Source organism: Vidua macroura, chromosome 20 (assembly GCF_024509145.1).
Source record: "Vidua macroura isolate BioBank_ID:100142 chromosome 20, ASM2450914v1, whole genome shotgun sequence".
Classification (NCBI taxonomy): Eukaryota; Metazoa; Chordata; class Aves; order Passeriformes; family Viduidae; genus Vidua; species Vidua macroura.
Window position 1 is genome coordinate 2032337 of NC_071590.1, and position 24509 is coordinate 2056845.

Sequence of the window (24509 nt, forward strand, 5' to 3'; positions counted from 1 at the left end):
CATTGTAATGGGCTCTTTAAAATCTGTGAATCAACAAGAACGGGTGCAAGGGGGAATCAAGATCCTGCCATCTCCCATTAGAGAGCTGGTGAGACCATGGCTCATTTTAGTTGCTATAATTGTGTAAATTAAGTGCTGTTAAAATGTATGTAGTAATTAAAATGACACCTGATTAGTTCAAGAAAACACAGACCATGTTGGGAATGCTACTTGCAGTGCATTTGTGGAGGAACAAGTAAGAAGGGTGCACTCAGCCATTGGGCAGAATGGGCTTGGTGGGACATCCCTGAGTCCATGCATTCTGTGGAAGGCACTTTGTGTGAGGAACGCTCTGCTGCTCAGAGGCACACGTGTGAAAGTGGAAATACACTTACAAAGTAGCCTGTTCCCAAGCTGGAAGGAGCTGAGCTCTGCAATAAAACACAAAGACAAAGTGGAAAGTCAGTGATGGTTTTTAACACGTTCCAATCCACACAGCTCATTACCAGCCCTTTCCAAGCTTTTCATCACCACATCACAGCACCAGCGTCCTGCCCCTTGTCATCTGCTACTGAAACAAACACGCTGTTGCTTAATTTTTCCCTTTACATCTCTCAACGACTCGGAGATGGTAACGTGCTATTTACTGAATTCCAAGCTTCTGCGGTGGACGTAATTGCCAATTTATTTGACAGGCAGCTGGGTAATGAATTAATGATGGCATTTCGCCCTGCACTGAGACTAAACAGACACTCATCAACCAGCCTCCCTGACATGCTGACATTCAATGCCCTGGACTCCAGCTCCTCAGCTTCATGGCCACAAAGGGGCAGGCGGGAGGGGGAGAAAGGGAAAAAAAAGTAGACTGACTTCAAAACAAAAAGCCCGGTGGGTTTGGATGACTTTTTCAGTGTATGACCTGTTTGCCAATTTATTCCCGAAAGGCCCTGGTTAGTACACACATAGTGCTTTTCTAAAATGAGACATTTTGTAAACATAATTAGTAGTCTGAAATGTAAAGAATGCGTGGGCACAGAGAAGCTGCTTTAGTCAATGTACCATTTTCTGGGGAATGCAGTCACTACAATTTCCCATTTGGATGTCCACATTGTTTGACAAACCAAGGGTTCAGAAACAACAACAACAACAACAAAAAAGCAAACAGCAAATATCTACAGTGTGAAATAGATTTCAAAACTTAAACCTATAAAAATAATTAAAACAAATATTACTACCATGGAAAAGAGTCAATTTGTTTAAATGCCTTAAAAAAATAGCATCATGAAATTCAGTTTAAGTGGGACATGATCACAACCTCTATAGTCACAGGAATTAAGGAGATAAAGGGTTTTGTTTCATTAGTTTTTCATCTAAGCAATGGGGATTACACAGCAGGCTCTCTCAGAGACATGGGGGATCCTGGTGCTAATCCAGGTCAGGCTGCTCCATTAGAGGGGGAGCTGTGCCCAGCTCCAGCCTCCAGAGCCCATGGGCACAGCAGCAAAAAGCAGAGAAGCATTCTCTAGTGAGGCTGTCCAGAGAACCAGTGTGGAACTCCTGTAGCTCCATTCCCGCTCCTGTAGCTCTATTCCACTCCTGTAGCTCCATTCCCACTCCTGTAGCTCCATTCCCACTCCTGTAGCTCTATTCCACTCCTGTAGCTCCATTCCCACTCCTGTAGCTCCATTCCTGCTTCTGTAGCTCCATTCTCGCTCCTGTAGCTCCACTCCCGCTCCTGTAGCTCCACTCCCACTCCTGTAGCTCTATTCCCACTCCTGTAGCTCTATTAGCACTCCTGTAGCTCTATTCCACTCCTGTAGCTCTATTACCACTCCTGTAGCTCTATTCCCGCTCCTGTAGCTCTATTCCACTCCTGTAGCTCTATTCCCGCTCCTGTAGCTCTATTCCCACTCCTGTAGCTCTATTCCACTCCTGTAGCTCTATTCCACTCCTGTAGCTCTATTCCCGCTCCTGTAGCTCCACTCCCACTCCTGTAGCTCTATTCCACTCCTGTAGCTCCATTCCCACTCCTGTAGCTCTATTCCACTCCTGTAGCTCCATTCCCACTCCTGTAGCTCTATTCCACTCCTGTAGCTCTATTCCCGCTCCTGTAGCTCCACTCCCACTCCTGTAGCTCTATTCCACTCCTGTAGCTCTATTCCACTCCTGTAGCTCCATTCCCACTCCTGTAGCTCTATTCCCACTCCTGTAGCTCTATTCCACTCCTGTAGCTCCATTCCCACTCCTGTAGCTCTATTCCCACTCCTGTAGCTCTATTCCCACTCCTGTAGCTCTATTCCCGCTCCTGTAGCTCTATTCCCACTCCTGTAGCTCCATTCCCACTCCTGTAGCTCTATTCCACTCCTGTAGCTCCATTCCCACTCCTGTAGCTCTATTCCCACTCCTGTAGCTCTATTACCACTCCTGTAGCTCCACTCCCGCTCCTGTAGCTCCACTCCCACTCCTGTAGCTCCATTCCCACTCCTGTAGCTCTATTCCACTCCTGTAGCTCTATTACCACTCCTGTAGCTCTATTACCACTCCTGTAGCTCCATTCCCACTCCTGTAGCTCTATTACCACTCCTGTAGCTCCATTCCCACTCCTGTAGCTCTATTACCACTCCTGTAGCTCCATTCCCACTCCTGTAGCTCCATTCCCACTCCTGTAGCTCCATTCCCACTCCTGTAGCTCTATTCCACTCCTGTAGCTCTATTCCACTCCTGTAGCTCTATTTCATTCCTGTAGCTCTATTACCACTCCTGTAGCTCTATTCCACTCCTGTAGCTCCATTCCCACTCCTGTAGCTCTATTACCACTCCTGTAGCTCTATTCCACTCCTGTAGCTCTATTCCACTCCTGTAGCTCTATTTCATTCCTGTAGCTCTATTACCACTCCTGTAGCTCTATTACCACTCCTGTAGCTCTATTCCACTCCTGTAGCTCTATTACCACTCCTGTAGCTCTACTCCTGCTCCTGTAGCTCCACTCCCACTCCTGTAGCTCAGCACAGCCTCCCTTTCCTGGTGACACAGCTCAGGGACAGGAGAGGGGCCCCAGCAGCCCGAGCAGAGCACTGGGAAGACACAGCATTTCTGTCACTTCACCCCTGTTCTGAGACAGGGACCCAAAGTGCAGATCTGCAGTGCACAGCTCTGGCTATCAGCAGGCAAAGGAACTCCACACAAACAAAGACACTCCAAAGCCCTCCTGTCCCCACTCTTGCTGCTGCCCTGTGCCACCCTCACCCACAGGAGAGCCCCTGGTGCCAGGGATGATGTCCCTGCCAGCTCTGCTTCCCTGCTGTCCCTGGAATGACCATTCTGCTGGACTGAGCTGGGCACTGGCACAGCCCTGCCCACTGCCCAGCCCAGCTGCTGCTCCCAGCTGGGCACAGCCCTCTGGCACAGCCACTCCGTGGGCACAGGTCCTGCTTTGGAGGTGCCAAAAAGATTTTTGCTTTTTATACATTTTTCATATATTCATAACTCTGTAGACTACTATTATACAGTTACATAGCTCCTTAACTAACTCTAGTTCTTTGCCTACCCTTTCTCTAAGATTTTAGAACAGTAAGCTCACCTTCCTGGACCCTTATTTAATCTTTTTTGCCTCTATAGTGAACCAAGGATGTTTTCTTTTTTCCATATATTGTAGACATAAAAAATGTGGGCCTAGAAGCTGGGGGGGGGGCAATGGGGGCTTCAGTGGAGGGCAGAAGCAAAAGGGGGGATTACTTAATTAACTGTTCCTCTAATTGGATACTTTCTCTAAAGTACACTAATTTGTTAAAATTACAAAATTGTTAAAATCCTCTATCACGTGCATTTTGCCATACTTGCACCTGGAGGACCTTCATTAAAGGTAACAGATTTTTATCATCTTAATGTTGTTTGGCTTGTGACTTTTGGCATCACTGGGAGCCCCTGTGGCCCTGCAGCCCTGGCACAGAGCACCCCCTGCTCAGTACCCAACACGAGACACACTGCCTTCCTCTTCACTCACCCTGCTCTCTGCTTCATGCCACTGAGATTCCTTTCATTTAAGCTGCAGATCTACCCACAAATGCAACACGTGCAATCGTTATAACCACTTTTGTTTCAGCTATGTGCAGATGCCAAGCGAGTCCCACTCTTTCACTCACAGTTTTTTTAAACTTACTTTACTGGCTGAAAGCTCCAAAGTTTGCATTCTGCATCTGTGTGTAATTTTTGTCTGCTTTTTATTCCAAGTTTTGGAAGGATAGAGTATCAAAACAAAACAATAAAGAGGAAGAAAAAAGAATAAGCAAACAAAATATTTCCCACTGAATATTTTCATTCCTTCAAAAGCAATGCTGCAATGGCCATGGGAGGACAGTCGAAACATAGCAGTCAAATGACTTTCACTGAACAACTGCGCATTTTCAGGGAACTTGACTTTGCTGGATGGAAATATAGCCCTTCACACATTGCATGCTGCATATGGAGAGTACAGTTTGCAAACTCTATTTAATTGAAGTATGAAAGACTGTGCTGCACATGCATGAATGACTGTCAGCTGTGTTGTGAACCGTGTGTTGACAGAGCACAGAGGCTGAAGCGAGGGCTATGCAAGGAGACAACTTCTCACCTTTTGGGTAACTCCCAATAGCGAAAGGATCCCACTACCCAGTGCCCAGCCTTGGCACCAACTGTACAAGCATCTTTACAAGCCCGTGCTGAGTCGTGATCCCGCACTGGCTGGTTCTATAGCTCTTATATAAAGTGTGCCTATAATAGAGGTAATGGTTTCACTTTCTGAAACCCTTTGCAAAATAGGACATTAGAAATACTGTTTGATATTCACACAACCACCAGCAGAAGCCTGCATCAGGTGCCCATCAGCAAAATACACTTGCTTAAAATTGACAGAGTTCAGGGCTTTTTCCCCCCGCCTTTTTTTCTTTTTTCCTTTTTTTTTTTTTTTTTTTTTTTTTTTTTTTTTTTTTTTTTGTTTCCATCATTTCTTAAAGAAAAGAACTTTGGCCCAGAAGCAAAAATGTAGTAACCCTCGTGTAAGCATTAGTTTATTGTGTACCAAAGAAAATTACATCCTTGAGGTCTTGGAAGGCACAGTTATACCCATTTTGCATATATATTGTGCATTACTTGGGGAGCTGGGTGGGGAGAAAGACTGTGTTGTACATATTTGTTCTGGCTATTGTTTATGCAGGTCTGACTGAATGAAGGAACAGTGGGTATCATTTCAATTTCTGATGTCAACATCAAATTACTTATTTAATTTCATGCCTGGCGAAGCATTGTATAGCTACACGCAGAATCATTTCACTTCATTTGTTATGCTGTGTTTTCTTGGCGATTGGCTTGCCTTCCAACTGACAGCTTTAATTACGACATGAATTTGATTGCACTGCCGAGGAATTAACATAATGCAACAAAGCATTTAAGCACCCAACCTTAGACACACAAACACACACATCCCCACCCTCGCAGGCACACGCACACAAAGCACAGCCACTGCTGCTGAGCAGCTCCTGGCACAGCACACAGACACGGAGCTCTGCTCGTGTGGCTCCACTCCACACACTGCCAGCATCACTGGTGTTATTCTGGAGAGGGAGCAGCACTGAGGGTTTCACAGCACATAACCCAAAGGCCGTCCCTCAATTTGTCTTTGGCTCTGTGCAGGTGAGAGGGATGGGAGACAAAAGAATTGAAAATATCCTGTATTTGGGGCTGAAACCATGAGCTGCCCACAGGTTTACACTGCTGGAGGGGTGTAGACGCATCTTTTCCTGAAGCAAACAGCAACAGACCTGGTGGGCAGGGCACCTCAGGATTTCAGGACTTGGTCCTCATTGTCACCTCCTGGCTGTGGCTCCTCTCAAGCACGAAGTACCCAGCACAGGAGGAGCACGCAGCTACAGAGCACTGGGAGCAGGGGAGCACTCATGAAGAGTGCAGCAGCTTTGATGAGCTTTTTTGAGAGCCCAAGAGAAGACCTTTAATGTAGGGACAGATGGGAAGATTCCTGTCTCATTCCCTGTTCAGGAAATGGAAAAACATTCCAGACAGAAAGGTGCCAAGTGCAGCAAGAGGTGATGAGGTGCTGAATCCCATCCAATGACCATGTGGGAGAGGCTTTTGCTGTTCACCCCTTCACTGAAAGCCTGCAACCAACACCAGAGGCAGCAGGCAGGGCAGAGATCAGGTAGATCAGGAATTTAGGAATGTGATCCAAAGAAATCAGGGGGTTTGATTTTTGATTAGCAAAGAGGTGGCTGAACTCCTGAATACTTGGTGCATTTACCATCCAGGTTAGCTGTAACTCTCATGTTTTCCTCAGGTAACTCTCCTGGCTGTTTTGTAAAACATGACAAAAATGTATTCCAAAGAGGGAGGTCTCAATTAAAAATAAATACATACAGGAAGATAAGGAAAAGAAGTTGACTGAGCTCCAATCTGAGCAAAAGAGAAAGCGCTGCCATCTTGTCTCCAAGGAAGATCTCAACAAAATGAATTCTACTACTGGCAAGATTTTGATGAGATTAAACTGACTACAGCACCCTATATATGAAGGAGGAGCAGCTCTCCAATTTCTCTTTTAGGCCCCTGGAGCTACCTCTGCCCATAAAGGAAAAAGCAAGTTGTCATTCCTAAAAAAAACCTATACAGGGGAGAAAGGCAGAGAGCCATGGGTTTATGAAATTCAGAGGGGGAGCTGGATCAGGGCACTGCTTGCACTGGAGCATTTGAGCAATCTTTATCTCTAATCTAGCAGAGGTCAAATTCTCTGCCAATTATGCTCCCTCACAGAAGGGTGGGTGTGTGCACACGTGTGCCAGGTGAGGACAAAGAGAGGAGTTGACAGAAATCAGTCTCACTGCATTGCATCTGACAAGAACACAGGATATTCCCCTTCCTACTGTCTGACGCTATTTCAAGCCTCATTATGAGAAAAATCTCCTGTTTAACATGGTCTTTTCATTGAATTATCTTCTTTTCATTTTTTCCCACCTCTCACAAATGCTGCAAATTACCTGCTTGGATCTCATTGGCCTGGAAAGGAGTCACTCCTTGTAAACAGACTTTGCATCACTCTGCATTATCCAAGGACTGCAGGTACATTTACAATAGGCAAAGTTGAAAGCTCCCTGACAGGAGAGTGAAGCCACTGACATGTCACTTTGCAGCTGGATGTTCATTATCCCCTCTCCCTCATTCTGCATCTGTCACTAAGCTCTCACTCAGGCCCTGCTCTAGGGCCTGTGAAGCTCTAACATTCCTGTTTCACCAGCCTGCTCAAACTGGGGATGGGAAAATGGATTGCCCACCTGGAGAACATGCACTTCAGTCATCAGCCACATTTCCATACAGGAGCCATGCTTAGTCTTACAGTGCTGCCAGGTGACAATAGTGGAGATTTATTATATTTCATGGGCAAAATTTGCTTTCTAACCTCAGGGTTAATCTGCCTGCAATGCTTCATATTTTTGGTTCTATCTTTGGTTGGGTACACTTTTTTGTATATTTTTTTTCTGAGAAAATAGTTGTAAAAACAGAAGCAGAGCTTCAGAGAAAACTTGCTCTGTTGTCTGTAATTTTTTTTTTGGACAGTAAACAGTGGGTATCATTAGACATCTGACTTCTTCAAAAAGTATTATATGAAATAACCGTTTGGAAGGTCCTGTCAGTTCAGCACACAGGGTGTCTGACTTTGGAAGAGGGGAATGGGATGGACAGCTCTGAACTGACTTTGGGAGAGGGGAATGGGATGGACAGCTCTGAACTGGCTTTGGGACAGGAGGAACAATGGGATGGACAGCTCTGAACTGACTTTGGGAGAGGGCAGTGGGATGGACAGCTCTGAACAGAAGGAGCCTGGGAAGGGCCACCACAGACCCAGGCATAGTGAAAGCTGTCTCATGTGTGTTTTTCAAATGTCAGCTGAACTGGTAATGCCAGACCAGAGAGACATGCTTGTATTGCAATGAATTATCAAAGCAAAGGAACTTTCCTTATTAAGCAAAACATAAATTATGTATAGCACTTTAAAATATACATCGCCACATGTATTTACATAACGTTTCTTTTGAGCAACCTGTGAATCCCTCTGTCCTCTCTCAGGTGCACTAGGGAAGTTGTACTTGCTCTCTACTTCCTTTTACTTTGCCACAGCACCGAGACAAAGGAAAAGTATTGTACAAACATCAGAGAAAAACTGGATTTGATGGGTGGAAGGGGACCCAGGACTCTGTTCTCACTGCCAGGTCTGGCAGGGCTATGCTGTGAGCTGCTGAGAAGCCCAATAAACCTCAGAGCTCTCCACTCAGTGCATTGCAAGGGAATGACAAAGCTGAATTAAAATCAAGTTTGTAAGGAGCTGTGAAATTTTTGCTGAAGGTGCTGTGTAATTGTGAAGTTGGTTGCAGTGGCTTCCCAGTTGCCACAGGGCTCAGACAAGCCAGGATGATGATGGTGACAGGCTGACATCCAGCTGCCATCCACTGCTACCTGTACAGAGCATTTCCTTACTACCTTCTCTGGTTTCACTCTCCTCTTGCAGAGATCTCACAGCCCTGAGACTGACCTCATCTGACAGCTATGAAGGGCAAGCTCTGAAGTGTTTAGCTGAATGTAACCCATAAAGGCTGGCTCTGGGGAAGAAATGGACCTCTAAAATAACGTGACAAAGGGATGTGGAGAGAGAGTGCTACAGATTTCACACTTTCACAGAAAAAAAAAAATCAGGCATCTGTTGCAGTGATATGCACAATTCAGCAAAAATTGCTAGCTGTGTGCCTTCAGGCTTAAATTTGCACAACGAAATGTATCCTTTACAAAGGTATTTCTTTTAATGCCTGCTCAGTTCAGTTTTATTGGATTGGCCTATAGAGGACACCATCTGGTATCTGTCATGCAAATCTACACAGACATGCTATCGATAAAATCCCCATTTCCAAAATGTGGGTTAGTTAAAAGGGCCAGATTGCTGGCTGGTACAAATTGGGTTGACTGATGTAGCTATCCATGCTTTTACCAGCAAAGGATCTGACCTACAAAATCCCCAATTTAGACACTCTATTGGGACAGGGCTTTCTTTATATTCTGTGCTGTAAAGCATGTGGCACAGAGGACACAGAGCCATGAATAAAACACTCAAGGATTGTGATGGTACACATAATAAATAGTAATCTAATTGCAGCAACAGAAAGATTTCTGTAGTCATTGCTCTGTCAGAACAACTCATGCGTGTCACTGGGTGAATGACCAGCATTCTCCCATGGAGAAAAACACTCTCCACAGGGCTGCCATCTCAGGCCCTTCCACAGCACTTTAGGTAGAGCAACAAAGGCAGAGCTTATGCTATTGTTGGCCATGTTATATCAATTCATTATATATAACTGAGTCTCTCTAGACACTCAAATACTTCTCATAAAGACAGTATGTAGCCCAAAGAAATACATTCTTTTCCTCCATCACTTGGGGTAAAAATGTTACTCACTTCTCAGCTATGCAGAACATCTTAACTTTATTAAATGGCCTTCAACTGTTTCCAAAGAGCTGAGTGTTTGCACACAGAAAGACATTGTATCAATCTGTAAGAAGTTTACTGAACCAGGGCAGGAGACCTAAGTTACCTCTTCCCCTCCTGTGATTTGTGGAAAAACCCCACAACAGGTACAAGTTGTAAAGTAGGCATGCATGTTTATTCAGCGCCAGACGCATGCGGGATCTCTTTCTACTGTAAGTTAATTCTCTGACCTCCCCCCCTCCATATCTCACCTGAACCCCCAAAGGGAAGGCGATTTTAGCAACAAACCATCCCAGAAAGCAAATCCCCCCGAGCTGCTGAGCAGCACTTACGTCGCTGAGCCTCTCGCGGGAGCTGCTCCGGTGGAGGCCCTTGGACTCCCCGCTGGCGCTCTCGCTGTCGCTGTCTCGGCAGCTGTTCTGGCCTGGCTTGAGCTGCAGCAGAGAGGAAACACAAAGAGAGCAAGAGTTGAGCCTGGTTCGGGCGAGTGTCCTTGTCCCGCTCTCCTTTATCCACGCCCAAGCCCCAGCAGCTGCGTGGCCGTGGCTCCGTGGCAGTGCCAGTGGCACCATGTCCCTGTGCCAGGGCACAGCCCCAGGGACACCACGGACAGTCCTGGGCACCACAGCCCCCATGGGAGCTACAGGTGCTGCAGGCAGGAGGAGGCAACCCTCGTGTCCCAAGGAAATCACAATTTGAGACCTTCATCTGGGAAACTTTCAGACTTCTCAAGGTATTTCTGCCATGGATGAAGCTTTTGGTTTCCGTCACAATGCAGCACTCACAGCATCAGTTCCTCCCTCATTACAGCATAAGAGCATTGAGGACCTGAGATCAGTGGGAGTCTCCCCAGGGGAAGAGGAGGTCACCACCCCAGAGCAGCCTTTCTTTTGCTGGAGAGAAACCACACTGCCTGGCACTCTAAACAATTTTTGACTAACAAACCTTAATGTTCATAAAACAACAGGAGCTACTTAATAGGTATCAAACTGCTTTTGTTTTTCAAACCAGCTCTAATGAACTTTACTGGCATTGTAATTAAAAAAAAAACTACAAAAAACCCCTAAACTACATTTTCATTACAATTGAGAATACATCTGCTTTCTCTTATACTTTGGCCTGTTCAAGTCACCACATTAAACAGCAGTGTACTGAGAGGAACACTCACCACAGACACCCATTACACATGTCCACAAGCACATATACACCTAGAGAGCAAGAGGAAGATACCATCCACATCTACTGCAATGCTGAAAATGCACATCTTTGATTTAAAATATCCTTCTTTACATTTTGCTTGGATGTATAATTTTTTTTCATTTAGCCTTTCTGATGCTTTGTCTGAACTAACTCTGGTGGTTAACACTGGCAAGAAGTCTCTTTCAGAAATTTAGACTTAAGATCACACACATAAATACTGGAAGCAGAGGTAAATGCAGAGAAAATACTTGGTGAGGTACCTAATGAAATATTTTACGAGAGACCTACTACACTTATCAATATCCATATAACAAACACCAAACAACTCCTGATAACTTGCTCTAATTCTTCATAGGATGATGGTAAGTTCCATTCACACCCTACTGGAGCAGGTATTCATTCATCTCCATGCCATGACTGGAGACCAAAGGTTCCTCCTCCATCACTCTCCATCACCTTTTCTTCCCCCTTTTTCTTCTCTCTCTCAATTACTTCCAGTTCTAGCAGAAACAAGCATACACAAAAATTCACACCAATGCATTTTTACAGATGCACACAAATAAAACCTACACTTCTGCTGATGTTTTCCCACCTGTACACTCTGTTCACCCACAGCCACAGCTGCTCCCTCCCAGGGTCACTGAAGGAGCACAAAAAGCATCCTCACCCTCAGGTTATCACATTCTCCCTACCACAGCCGGAGCAAACTGCATCTGCAAGTTTGGTATTTGTGTGCCACTTCTTAATCCCTTACTCCCCTCACCAGCAGAGGGGAGCTTTGGGTGCTCTCTATCAGTGAAATCAAAGTAAGGACACAAACTACAAGTTCCAACGCACAACTGAGTTGCAATGCATGAGCACAACTACAAAAAATGGCACAGGCTACTCTCAGCCCAAAGAAAACGTATCAGAAGGACCAGAGCTATTTGTCAGACACTTACAATTCAATAAATAGACTAAATATTCCACAGCTCAGCCAGAACATTTCCAGTAAAATGATTTTTATTTCCAATGGAATGGTTTATCAGTCAGATCCAAGAGATCTTGGGAGCAGTTCTTGGAGGCAGAGGGGAGGATAACGAATTCAAGAAGTCTTACACTTCATATATAACTCACTGATCTTATCTAGGACCTCTGTGTCCTGTAATTTTATGGTCCCAAGTTTAAAATTTACCCGCCCAAAGGAAAATGGATCAAGTTTCCCTGACTTGGTCTTTTGTCAACATCTGCCCAATGATGGAAAAACTCTCATTGCAAGTGGGGTGTTAAGCGTTTATTTTTCCAGTCTCAGATTTTATTTCTAGAACCTAAATTTAGTTTGTACACAATCTTCACACATTAGATATTTGCTAATCATAACAGCCCAGTTTTATAATTCTTCTACATCACGAATTCCAGCTATTTACAGAGAAGAGAAGAAAAACCCAGCAGGTGTCATTTTTCTAGACACAATTTACAAGGAGTAAGAGAACATGATGAAGACATCTGAGCCTGAAACTCTGTAGAAAAAAAAGTGAACTGCAGGGACTAGACAGCAAACTCAGAAATAAGTCCAAGTTAAGATTTATAAGCTTTCCATATTTTCCTTTCTTTTTTTCCAAGTTGAGTTTCTCCATGTGCCAAACTGTTGAGGGTTTACATTTTATTCCAGAACCCATCAATCTGTGTTAAATTAAAAAAGTAAAGCATGGAAACGGGCCCGTTGTCTTCTCTTAAGAACCAAAAGTTACACTCAAATGCACATGAGAACATTTAATGTGGACAGGCCATGGGTCATTTAATTTCAATCTATTTGCACAGATCCAACTGCTTAAAACAATGCTGAAACAACACAGTGCTGCTCAGAAGGCCCACACGTAACAGGCAGGATCTTTAGTTACACTGTGTGCATCTGGGTCATCACCTGGGGCACACAGCAACCCTAAAATCAGCTTCCCCACGCAAATGCAACTTTTCTTGGAAAATGCAACTTTCCCTGGAAAATGCAACTTTCCTTGGAAAAAAATTGAAATTCAATGTTGACAACTCTTGTTCCTCTATTGTTTCTAGCAGGGTACCCCACCCAAACAGCAACACCAGCATGACAATCCCATTATGCCTGTCTGTGCAGGGCTGGGAGCTGGACTGCATGATCTCTGGGGGTCCCTTCCCACTCAGGTTATTCTGTGATTCTACAAAGGTCTCACTGAGGACCTTCCCACATTAACACAGCATTAATCTCCTAATTTGCACCAGGCAAGGAGTGAAAAAGGGTTTACAAAACGTGTGTTTGACTCTGTGCTTTCACTGCACGGTGGGAATGAATTTGTCCATGACGGGATCCATCTAAAGGGTCTCACAAAGAGGAAATACAGACATTTTCTAGCCAAAAACCCTAAAAATTCAGAGTGTCTCTGACTGCACAAGAAGTATGTGCAGTCTCAGGGACTCCCCTAGAGAGAGATGAGGTATGTGCAAAAAAAGCACCTCAAGACCACTTGCCCAGGCTGAATAACACAGGACTCAATCCTGGGGCACACCCACAGCTCCAAAACTTCTCTAGTTTTTGGTCATTTTTTGAAATCTTTCATTGTACTACAGAACCTGTTAGTTTGTAATGCATTTGAATTTGTTGGAGGACACCAGAAGTCAAGCAGAACTGCATACAGTCATAACTACATTTCTATTAAAGGAAAAGGCCAAAAAGCAGATTTGGAAGGGTGGTTGCTGGCTGAGGGCTGGGCTGGGGCTCAGCTTTTATTTCTGATTCTTCACCTTCCACAAAGGTTTTATTTCTGATTCTCCACCTTCCACCTTCCCACACCTTCCCCAGACAGTGAGAGGAATAGGTGTTCCCTGCTCTCCAGAACTGGACTGTTTGGAGGATTTTTCCATCAGTGGGTGATGGGGGATTCCACAGCACCACAGCCAGGGACACAGGGATGAAGGAAGGAAGCTGAGTTGTGGGGGCAGAGGGTGGCATTGCAATTTTTGTTGTTTGAGTACTCAAATCTATTCTTATGGACCATAAATTGAATTTTTTTCCCCCAAGTGAAGACTGTTTTGCCCATGACAATAATGGGTGACTTCCTTGCCTTTACCTCACAAACTTCTTCCCTCCTCTGCCCTGCTGAGGAGGGGGTGTGAGAGGGGCTGGGGGAGTTTGGCCTCAGCCACGATGTGGTTTGGAGAACTTGCTGCTCATGGACTGAGTCACAAAACTTCAGTCACAACTCTGCTGCTCTGCAGAGTGATGAGGAATGGAGGCAAAGCTGGAGACTGGCATGAGGGACCAGGGCAGGGAGAGGGACACTGAGAGCACAGAGAACAGAGGCACAAAGCATGGAACACCAAGAGGGACCATTTGATGAAGAAAGAGAGACTTGCTCAGGTCTGAAGGTCACAGAGAAACCATCCAGAAATTATGAATAAACCAAAATAGATGCAGAAACATCAACATGAAACTGCTGTCATAGCAAGTGCTAACAGGAATTCTTCTGTCAGCCCACGGAGAGATTTTCAGGTGACTTGGAATCTAACAGAACTATTTTTGCAGCAGGGAAACACTCAGCCCTACTTTGTGACAGTGAAAGTGCAAACTGAATATTCATCTGTGTCCAGGGAAAGCAGCTCTCTGCTGTGCTCCTTCTACCATTCAGTTTTACAGGGTAAAGTAGAGCTAAACTCTCAGGTTTAGGAGTAGGACAGGCCTAGAGCAACAGTGCCAGAGCTACTGTGCCAGCCAGACATTTCTGTGACATGAGAGGAGGGACAAAGCCATAAAACACTCCTAAGGGTAATCCCTGACAGCAGGGCTCTCTGTGGCCTTTCCTCTCAGCCAGGAAAAGAAGGAAGGGCAGAGCTGATCATGTTAAGGGGTGTCAGGGAGGATGGCAGGGCAGCTGAGCCCCAGACTCCAGGGAGCATCGTCCTCTCGGGACCACAGTTGGCTGTGCTGGATCCCAAAGCCACTTTAGATAATTCCATTGTAGCACATAACAAGAAGCAAAATAAATAAACATGCTGAGAATTTGGCAAAAGCCTTTTTCACAGAGCTTATATATCATGTCAAAAACACCCTATTGTGGCTCTCCTGAGCTTTTTTATTTTCAGATATATTTTAGTTTAAAAACCCCACGCCATTTGGCAGCAGTAAATCTATAGTATCATTTTGAGGTGCCTGAGCCTCTATGCCATATGGAATGAAAGGATTATTTCACTACATTATACTTTAAAGTTAAGAATACTAACACCTCTCCCTGTTAGAGCACAGCCAGCAAGCTGAGCCTTTACCAGAGTCCTAAAGGAAGGGGACACCTGCTCCCTGAGAGATGGCAGAACCCTGCTGTGGGGAGGAGAACTCCACTTTCACTTCTGCTGTCATCCTTTATTTCTACAGCTTTTGCAAGGGTGAGGCAGTCCCTGCTCCCACCTGGGTGAGTGAATTCCCTAGCTCAGCTCAGCTGACTCCTACATGTGCCATTAGGAATGCTTCCCAAGCCCAAAATCCTGGACAGGCACAGCCCACCCCACTCCTGACAGGAGTTTGTCCTGAGCAGGGCACAGCACACACACATTTCCACTGCTCCTTAGGGCCTGCCTCCATTTGCTCTCTGGACTTTTCCCAGCATGGAACAGGACTCAAGAATGGGAATTTTTGTCACTTCTGGCGGGCACAGCCTTTTCCTCAGCAGGGCACACACGGATCCAGGCAGAAGCACAGACAGAGCAGGGACTGCTGATGAGTGCAAGCTGCTCCAAAGGCCAGGGAGCAACAGCCTGGAGATGGAAGCCCGTGTGAACCCAGTGAGATCCCAGTTATCCCAGCACAGCCCAGGCCTGCTGGGCCATCCCCAGGCCCCAGGCAGGGCTCTGACATCCAGAGCAGCCAGGCTGCACAGACAGCCCCAGGCCAGCCCTGCCCTGCCCAGCAAACACAGCCCTGACCTGTCTTCAACCAGGCAGAAAGAGCAGCAGCACATCTCAGGCAGAACTCAGTATCAGATTGCAAAGAAAACATATTTTATCAACTATCAAGAACAAACCTGGCTGTATGAAAACAAATAAAAGAAGTGCATGGCAAGAAAGAACCAAAAAACAACAGGGTAGATCAAGGGCTGTTACTTCTGATTTCAATCATGATTAACAGCTGTCATTTCAAAACTTCTCTTTATAGCTCTCCTGCTACTGACAGAAGTCAGACAAATGCTCCTTATACAGCACTCCCATGTCACCCACAGCATTAAAGGTGGCTTGGGTCTGGAGCAAGACCTCTTCACTGCATTTCTAACAAAGCCATGGTGTGCCTGAACAGGGGAGCAGCACAAGGAAAGCAAATCAGAGGTGAGATAATGAGGAGGAAGAATATTTACAGCACATGAGTTTAGGCAGTAAATGTGAAAAAAGAATTCACACCGTGTGTGTACTCTGAACATTATTAATACAAAGACATTTTTCACCTCAGGGAAGAAAAATCTTGTTACCTGAGAGATACAATAAAACATTAGGAGAGGCCCTCTGTTTACCTCTTGATATACAATTTTATGACGACCAATGCAGATGCTCCAAGAAATTGCCACCTTCTGAGAATCCAGGCCTCCGTGTCATCATCCTAGGATCTGATATCCCAACCAGAAATGAAGTTTGTTTTTTTTTTTTCTTACTTTTATAGTAAATGTGAGGCAAACCAACAAAGACAACATCTTATCTTTTGTTTCCTTCCTACCTTTAATTAGAAGAAAAAGTCAGTCATTTTTCTGTTCCAAAACTCTTTTCATGAAAAAATAAGAATAAACATATGTACATTCTTTCAATTTTCTGTTGACAAAAAAAAAAAAAAATCTAAATTGAACAAATAACTACAAACAATTTTCTAATGAGCTTGATGATACATAACAAGGGTATCTTTAACTCACTTATTCTGCAGCACTGCTGGTCATTTCCTGCTGCCTCTGAGCTGATCCAGAGTCTGCTGCTGCACTTGCTCAATAAATTGGAGTAGAGGAACTCATCCCCTACAACCTTAAGTGGGGGAGGTCCAGCAAAGGAGCAGAGCTCTCCCCCTGTGCTCCTGGGGAGAATTTGGCTATTTAGCATTGTTATTGCAGACACACCAAGTGATGGGGCTCTGCTGGCAGGAGCAGGAGCTGAAGCAACACAGGCTAAGAATAAACAGCATCCTCGCCAGGCGGGGGTGGGGGAGAAAGAAACAGGCATTTATTTCCAGATCCTCTTCTCCTTCATTATATGCTTGGGCAACCTTAGATCCACAGCACACAGAAGGTACTCTGAAGGAGGTCTGTAGCTCTGTTTTATCTAAGTTTCACAGAGAATGCAGCCCATCATTTTTTCTGTGCTGTTTATACAGAAATCAAAGATAAATTTGGCATAAACTCATCACACCCCAGAATCATACATACATTATACACCACAGAAAGTGTAACAGACTCGCTCTGTTCCCCAGCTCCTGTTAAGAGTGGTATGAAACAGCAAGCTGTTGGCAATTGCAGCAAATGAAGCGTATTTCAGCACACTTCAAAAGCTGAATTGCAAAAAAATATAGGCTTCTCCTGACCCTTTGCATTTTGATGGTTGCACAGTGAGAAACACGGCCTTTAAAATTACACCTTGCAAAGCTCTCCATTGTACCAATCAATCTGTGCAAGCAGCCTGCACAGCCCAGGCTGGGAGCAGAGTGGGATGAGGAGCCAGGCTCCGGCTGCTTGGGGACAGCCAGAGGGGCTGCAGGCAGGGCGGGACATATCTGCCCTCCCAGGCTTTACCCAGCCACGCTGCTGAGCTTCTTTGTGTCCCAGCCTGGATTTCCAGGGCCCTCCCTAGGCCCTGTGTAAGGGAAACTAGTCTTTGTATGGTTAAAAAACACTCTGAGAAACACAGATGTGCAGTGCCACAGGAGTGCCATCCTTGCCTGCATGGATATACAACCATCCACATTCCCATCCATCCATCCATCCATCCAACCATCCATCATCCCTCCATCCATCCATCCATCCATCCATCCATCATCCATCCCTCATCCATCCGTCTATCCATCCATCCATCCATCCATCATCCATCCATCATCCATCCATCCATCCATCCATCATCCATCCATCCATCCATCATCCATCCATCCATCATCCATCCATCATCCATCCATCCATCCATCCATCCATCCATCCATCCATCCATCATCCATCCATCATCCATCCATCCATCCATCCATCATCCATCCATCCATCCATCATCCATCCATCCATCATCCATCCATCCATCCACCCATCCATCATCCATCCATCCATCCATCCATCCATCCATCCATGCATCATCCATCCATCATCCATCCATCCATCATCCATCCATCCATCCATCCATCCATCCATCCATCCATCCATCCATCATCCATCCATCCATCATCCATCCATCCATCCATCCATCCATCCATCATCCATCCATCCATCATCCATCCATCCATCCATCCATCATCCATCCATCCATCATCCATCCATCATCCATCCATCCATCCATCCATCCATCATCCGTCTATCCATCCATCCATCCATCATCCATCCATCATCCATCCATCCATCCATCCATCCATCCATCATCCATCCATCCATCCATCATCCATCCATCCATCCACCCATCCATCATCCATCCATCCATCCATCCATCCATCCATGCATCATCCATCCATCATCCATCCATCCATCCATCCATCCATCCATCCATCCATCCGTCTATCCATCCATCCATCCATCATCCATCCATCCATCCACCCATCCATCATCCATCCATCCATCCATCCATCCATCCATCCATCCATCATCCATCCATCATCCATCCATCATCCATCCATCCATCATCCATCCATCCATCCATCATCCATCCATCCATCATCCATCCATCCATCCATCATCCATCCATCCATCCATCCATCCATCATCCATCCACCCATCCATCATCCATCCATCCATTCATCATCCATCCATCCATCCATCATCCATCCATCCATCATCCATCCATCCATCCATCCATCCATCCATCCATCCATCCATCCATCATCCATCCATCATCCATCCATCCATCCATCATCCATCCATCCATCCATCATCCATCCATCCATCATCCATCCATCCATCCATCATCCATCCATCCATCCATCATCCATCCATCCATCCATATTCTCATCCTTACACGTACAATTTCTGGCTGTTACTCAGCCATTTACACCATTTACACTTCTTGCTTCTGCTCTGCACGTCCCCACACCAGATTTTAAGTGTAATGGGGAGACTCATGAACTCTTGCTGCAGTGCCTGTCCCCCCTTTTCCCCAGAAGTACCCAACAAGGAGCAGTGCACATGCATTGGCTGCAACACTTCCCACCAGGGACTGCTTTTCGTGGTCCCATTTAGGCTTGCTCACTTAGAGAACGGAGAACCAAGCTGGCAGTTTTAGCCCAACATCAGCTCTGGTTGTGGTGGTGACAGGCACAGGGGCCTCAGGGATTCTGTCCCAGCCTCAGCCCAGGACCTGTGAGGAGTTCCTTTTTCTGTCACACAGGAAAGGCCAGGTGAGGTAGGAAAGTGAAGGCAAATACCACTTTTAATCTGAATCTTCAGAAAGGGGAGAGAACAGAAATATTACCCCACTGAGCCCAGTGTCTGACATACAACTTTCTAAGGAAGGCCTCTGGTTGCCTTTGAAATGTGTAACTTAGTGAAAGAACACTTAAGTAAGAAAATCAGATCAATCACATGATGGAACAAATAGAAAATGAGCCAGGATGAAAAGCTCTAGCAGCACTGCAGCTCTAGAACTGTCCACAGATCCAGCTAAGAGCCTCCATCTGCTTTAATGAGGGGAAACACAACCTCAGGGTAGCTCCTGTAGAGTTCCACTTGTTTCAAGCCCACAGGATAGGTGTTCCTCAGGTGCAAAGGAGATGCAAGAAGGGATGAGACCTTTTGGAATAGCTAAAGAGGTGAAGCAGCCTGAGAAAGAGCAGAGTGACTGTACTCACTGGCTTGAATTAAGTCACAGTGACCACCATCCTTTCCTTCCTCAATGCAGACCACTAATGTGACACCCAGCTAACATTACAGAAGTAAATAAATGTTTTGAAGGAGGAAGTATCAGTATTCATGGATGGACCTCGAGATGCTTACCACTGCTAACAGAAAGGAGTCCTGTTATTTCATTGTTCAATATAAGCTCAGAATAAATATTTAATAATTTGGTTGCATAAATAATGATTTGAAGGTTGAGCTATTGGCTTAAAACTATAATACTATTTTAAGCCGTTTAACTGCCCAGCTAGATAAATTATTCAAGAGTTAAAAGTCATCCTGTGGTCTCTGTACAAGGAGAAAACTAGGAAGTTGTAACAATAATGACAAAAGCAGGGCAAGATCAATCAAACCACATGATCGCTAACACAAACAAGCAGCAATTAAGCAGCAATCAAGACCAATCTGACTGGGGTTGATGTCCTTTTATGCCAATACTCTCAGCCCAAAGAGCAAAACTTAATAATGTTTTGCAATTTATCAAGGGAGCCATAACTCTGCTCTCAGTGACTTGGCCAAGAGGCTATTATGATAGCATTTCTCTATAATTTAATAATGTGAAGGAAGGCGGGGGGAGAGGGAGTAAAAGCATTTTGACATATAACTCACATCTATACATATTGTATTTTCCTCCTGCTTGAATGAGAGAAGCAGAAGTCACAACAATATACCTCAGTACCAATTTGTTAGCAGGAAAGGGAAGCTGAAGTATCTGGCAAAGAAAATCTATTTGAAGCAGCACAGAAGGGAAGGGAATGAAGCATCTGAATTCATTAGCAGCTGTCATTGATGTGGAGATGAGTTTAGTCATCACAAATAATTCAGGAGAAAAGCAAAGGGAGGAACTATTGTTGAAGTTGTTTGAAACTGGATTAGTTCTGATAGATGGCAAGGTGCCACTGGGGAACACTTGTGGTGCACCTCCCTCTGTCAGAGGGAAGCTCTGAGCAGAGTCAGCATCCCAACATTTTGAGGGGAGCTCTGAACACACTCAGCTATCCCAGCATTTTGGATTTTCATTTTTATTTTTGCATACCTCTCTCCCTCCCTCATCTAAGCAATAATGTGAAATACATTGCAGCAGCATGCTTTCACCCTGGACTACTTTTGTCAGTTGAAATAATGAGTCCTGCTGTTTGCAAATGTCAAAAAAAAAAAAAAATTAAAAATCTCCTGATCAATCTTGTAGTTTGTCCCCTGTGACAAGAGTGACCAAAGGTAATTTAATGCTCGATAGATCTGATGAGCTGGTTGCCTCAGTCCAAGTCCAAAATCATCTTCATTTCCAGAAAATCATTCTGCCAGCTAGTGTTACTCGTCCCTGTGTTGGCAGCCTCAGCAGAGAAGTGGCATCAGGGCCACCAATGGCCACCAGAATCCCAGGGCACAACTGCAGGATTGCCACCAACTTCAAGGGATGCAGAAGCCATTTAGGGAACACAAATACTTGATGGACTGTTTCTGTACCTTATACTGTTAAAACTCCTTAATTTAACTTCTCTTTCCTATGTTTTGAAATTGTACTAAACTTAGCCATCTTGAAAATATAGTCATATATTAGATAAGTGCAGCTTTATTATTGTTTCAAGATAAGTGCAAAAAAATCTATAATAGAGGACTACTATCAAATTACAGTTACTTGAATTAATCCTCATCCTGGCATTTAATAATTTGTAAAGTGCTTATTCAGAAAAAGGTCAAAAATCACTTGGAAAGATATGTTAATGGCTCTCTAAGTAATGTTTAGACTTGCTGAATAAATTTTCACACTTAAGTCACGTATAACAAGCATTACAAAATGTATTATAAATGGTGCTCTTCACACTGGAGAGCTGTGTGTACATACATGTTACAGCCTCCCCAGCAGACAGCACTTCAGCACTTAAATTCACCTCAGGTGAGGAAAAAAGTAAGCTTCTCTTTGCTGTTATGCCAGAAATAATTCAATGTATGCTCTCGTAAAGAGGAATATTCACCTGAGTCAGGGCCTGCAGGAGCCCATTATTGTTCATTTAGATGATTAAAAAACCCATCAGAAATGATAACCCAAATACCTGTCAACCCCCAACTTCCCCAAAACCCGGTCTTCAAAAATTAAAAAAAAAAAAAAAATTTAAAAAGCTGTAAATAATTGGCAATGGAGGAAGACAAAGCCCCGTGATGATGGATCAACATGGAAGCCCTTCCATGCTTTGAAATATTTGGGCTTTAAAATGACCCACAAGACTTAAAAACTAAGTATCAGCATGTGAGAAAGTACCATATTACAGTTTAAATCAACCATTATACAGGCTCAGCAAGCATCAGCACGCTCCTTCCATGCACTAAAAAACGTCAGCTTCTCCTTGGTGTATAATAATTTGTGAAATAAAGCAGGCATGCAAAATATGGGTGGCAGGCAGCAAATGCTGAGATTTGGGGCACCAAGGTGTTTTAAAATTGTTTTTCAGTTTTGCATCCAGCATCCATTGAAATCTCAACAGATCAAAGTTTTGCAGACAAGGAAAAAAAAGCCTACAAAATTAATAACTATTTAAGTATTCTGTTTCATCATGATAACAAACAGATGGTTTTAATATTCTAGAGGCTAATTTCTGAACAATTAAAAACACAGCAAGACATTAACATCTAATGAAACATTTTAACTACCAGTATATGCATCTGCCATTAATTTCCACACAGTAAGGTCTTGGTTCTCTTCAATCTGTTCTTTATTAAGGAAAGTTTTTCCACTCTGAATTTAGTGAAGTAGAGAATTAACAACTGTTTTCAATCAGCAATCAGCATGATATTTCGCCAGTGTGCATTGAAACCGTCCACACTATCAGACATAAATTTACTCCTATGATGGCTTTGATCTGCACACTGAGTGGAGATGTTAGAGAGGAATTCATTTTCTAATTCCATTTTCATTTAGAACATAGGAATTCACCCCTCACAGATCTCATGTCCCTTTTTAGCTACGTTAGATAAAGGACACCTACTTAAAATGTTGTGCCTTACACGTTAATTACAACCCAGCCAAAAACAAATTCATTTTTTTAAAAATCAATGGAAGCATTCTCATGCAAACTGTATGGAATAAAGTTCTTCAAAGGACAGTGGAGTTCTATATTTAAGAGCCTCTAATTTATATTTCCTTTTTTCATCTATGATAAGAACATGGGCTAGTATTCATCAAAGCTCTACCCTTGCAAACACTAGTTGATATAAAAAAATCTCTATGCCCCACGCAAGCTAATTCCTGTGTTCCCTCCTCAGATATGCACCTTAGAACTAGAACTGCTGATGAATTTTTCTGCAGGTTTCCCCCAATTTAGCAGGTTATGATTTAAATTCAGCCCAGGCAAGTCCTTCTTTTGGCTCCCAGGGTGCAGCAAAAAGGCTGATGTTATTCAATATTTGTTGTCATCGCCTGGCTACTGTATGGATGAAGCCAATAAATAAATATCGTGGGGAATAACTTCAAACAGGGGCAGGAACACAGGCTCCCTGTGCATTAAACATGTAGGCACCTCCCTAAATGTCTCTGGTTTTCAAAAGGGTTAAATTAGCAAGGAACTGGGAATGATTTTAACAGAAACCACATTCTGTCCAGGTTCCTGTTTTGCTTTTAATCATGTAATTTATGTAAACATGGAATTGCAAGGCTAAACTAATAAACATTGAAAAAAGCCTTGAGAAAACATAGATTTAGGGAAGGAGCCAGCTGCAGGACTCTGCCTCCTGGATTCACTTTGTGTGTTCAGCAGGGATTTCATGGTGCACCGAGAAATGTTTGTACTGCAGTTAAGTAGAACAAGAGACATTCTGGTTATTGCTTCAAGTCAGGAGAAACAGGGCCATGAACCTGGGCCTTCTACCTGCAGACTGGTGCCCTACCAAGGGGTATTACCTGTTCTATCTCCCTCCCTCTAATCTACACCAGAAATAACATTCTGGGCTCAATGTACTTCCAACAATAATTATATATTTCCATAGAAATTTCTGTAACAGACCACCTACAGCAGAATCACATCCCACCCCTGTCACATCCCACCCTGTGTGCCTGTACCTTTCTCAGAGGCTCAGCCTGAACAAAGCTGGCTCTGCCTCAGTATTTGGTTTTTTTTCCTTTTTTTAAATAGGCTATTACAGGTTTAAGGCCCAATCCAGAGAGGCTGAGAACAGCCACAAACCTATTTGGAATCTGGGTTTCCAAAGTCTGGAACCAGAACAGTAGTTAGGTAAGAAGGACATGAAAGATTATTTATTTGACTTCAAGCACTGTCATCACTATGAATTTCGGGAATTAGGGCTGGGAGTTTCCGATGTGCTGAGCAGAGGCAGGGGTGTAACCTCACTGAAAGACAGTGAGCTCTTGGCTCATTTTATATCCACTTTTGGGGCAGTGAAATATAGGGTCCCGGGAGATGCCAGATGGGATTTCAAGAGACCTTTCCAGCCAGTCATATCTGGTTCAGAGAAATGTGCACACTGAAATGACTGTACTGGGAGTTTGCCATGTAACCATTAGCTCTATAACCACCATTAATATACCTTGGAGGCTTTGCCTTATTTTTATATGTCAGACAGTTTCAGGCTAGCACTGTATTTAGTGAGGAGACCACAATATTAAAATGTGACTTTCATACTTTTTATGCTCCAAGTGCCTGGATCTACTCTTGGCACACTACAAAAATAATACTTTTATGATTCAGTTTTTCCATGAAATATTTATCATACAAGTATTGAGTGATGGAAGTGCCAGAATATTACAATTGCTG

At 44.2% G+C, this 24509-nt stretch overlaps 1 protein-coding gene across 1 annotated transcript in view; it reads right to left on the reverse strand.

The window, feature by feature from the left end:
• Positions 1-338: 338 nt before the first annotated feature.
• The window catches only part of LOC128817456 (autism susceptibility gene 2 protein-like), a 357230-nt gene continuing 333059 nt past the window's right edge, over positions 339-24509 (reverse strand). Inside the window, exons 3-4 of the mRNA XM_053995940.1 lie at positions 9826-9927; positions 339-410 (exon numbers count right to left, since the gene is read on the reverse strand). Coding sequence (XP_053851915.1) covers positions 339-410; positions 9826-9927 — 174 coding nt within the window. The remainder of the gene's footprint in view (positions 411-9825; positions 9928-24509) is intronic.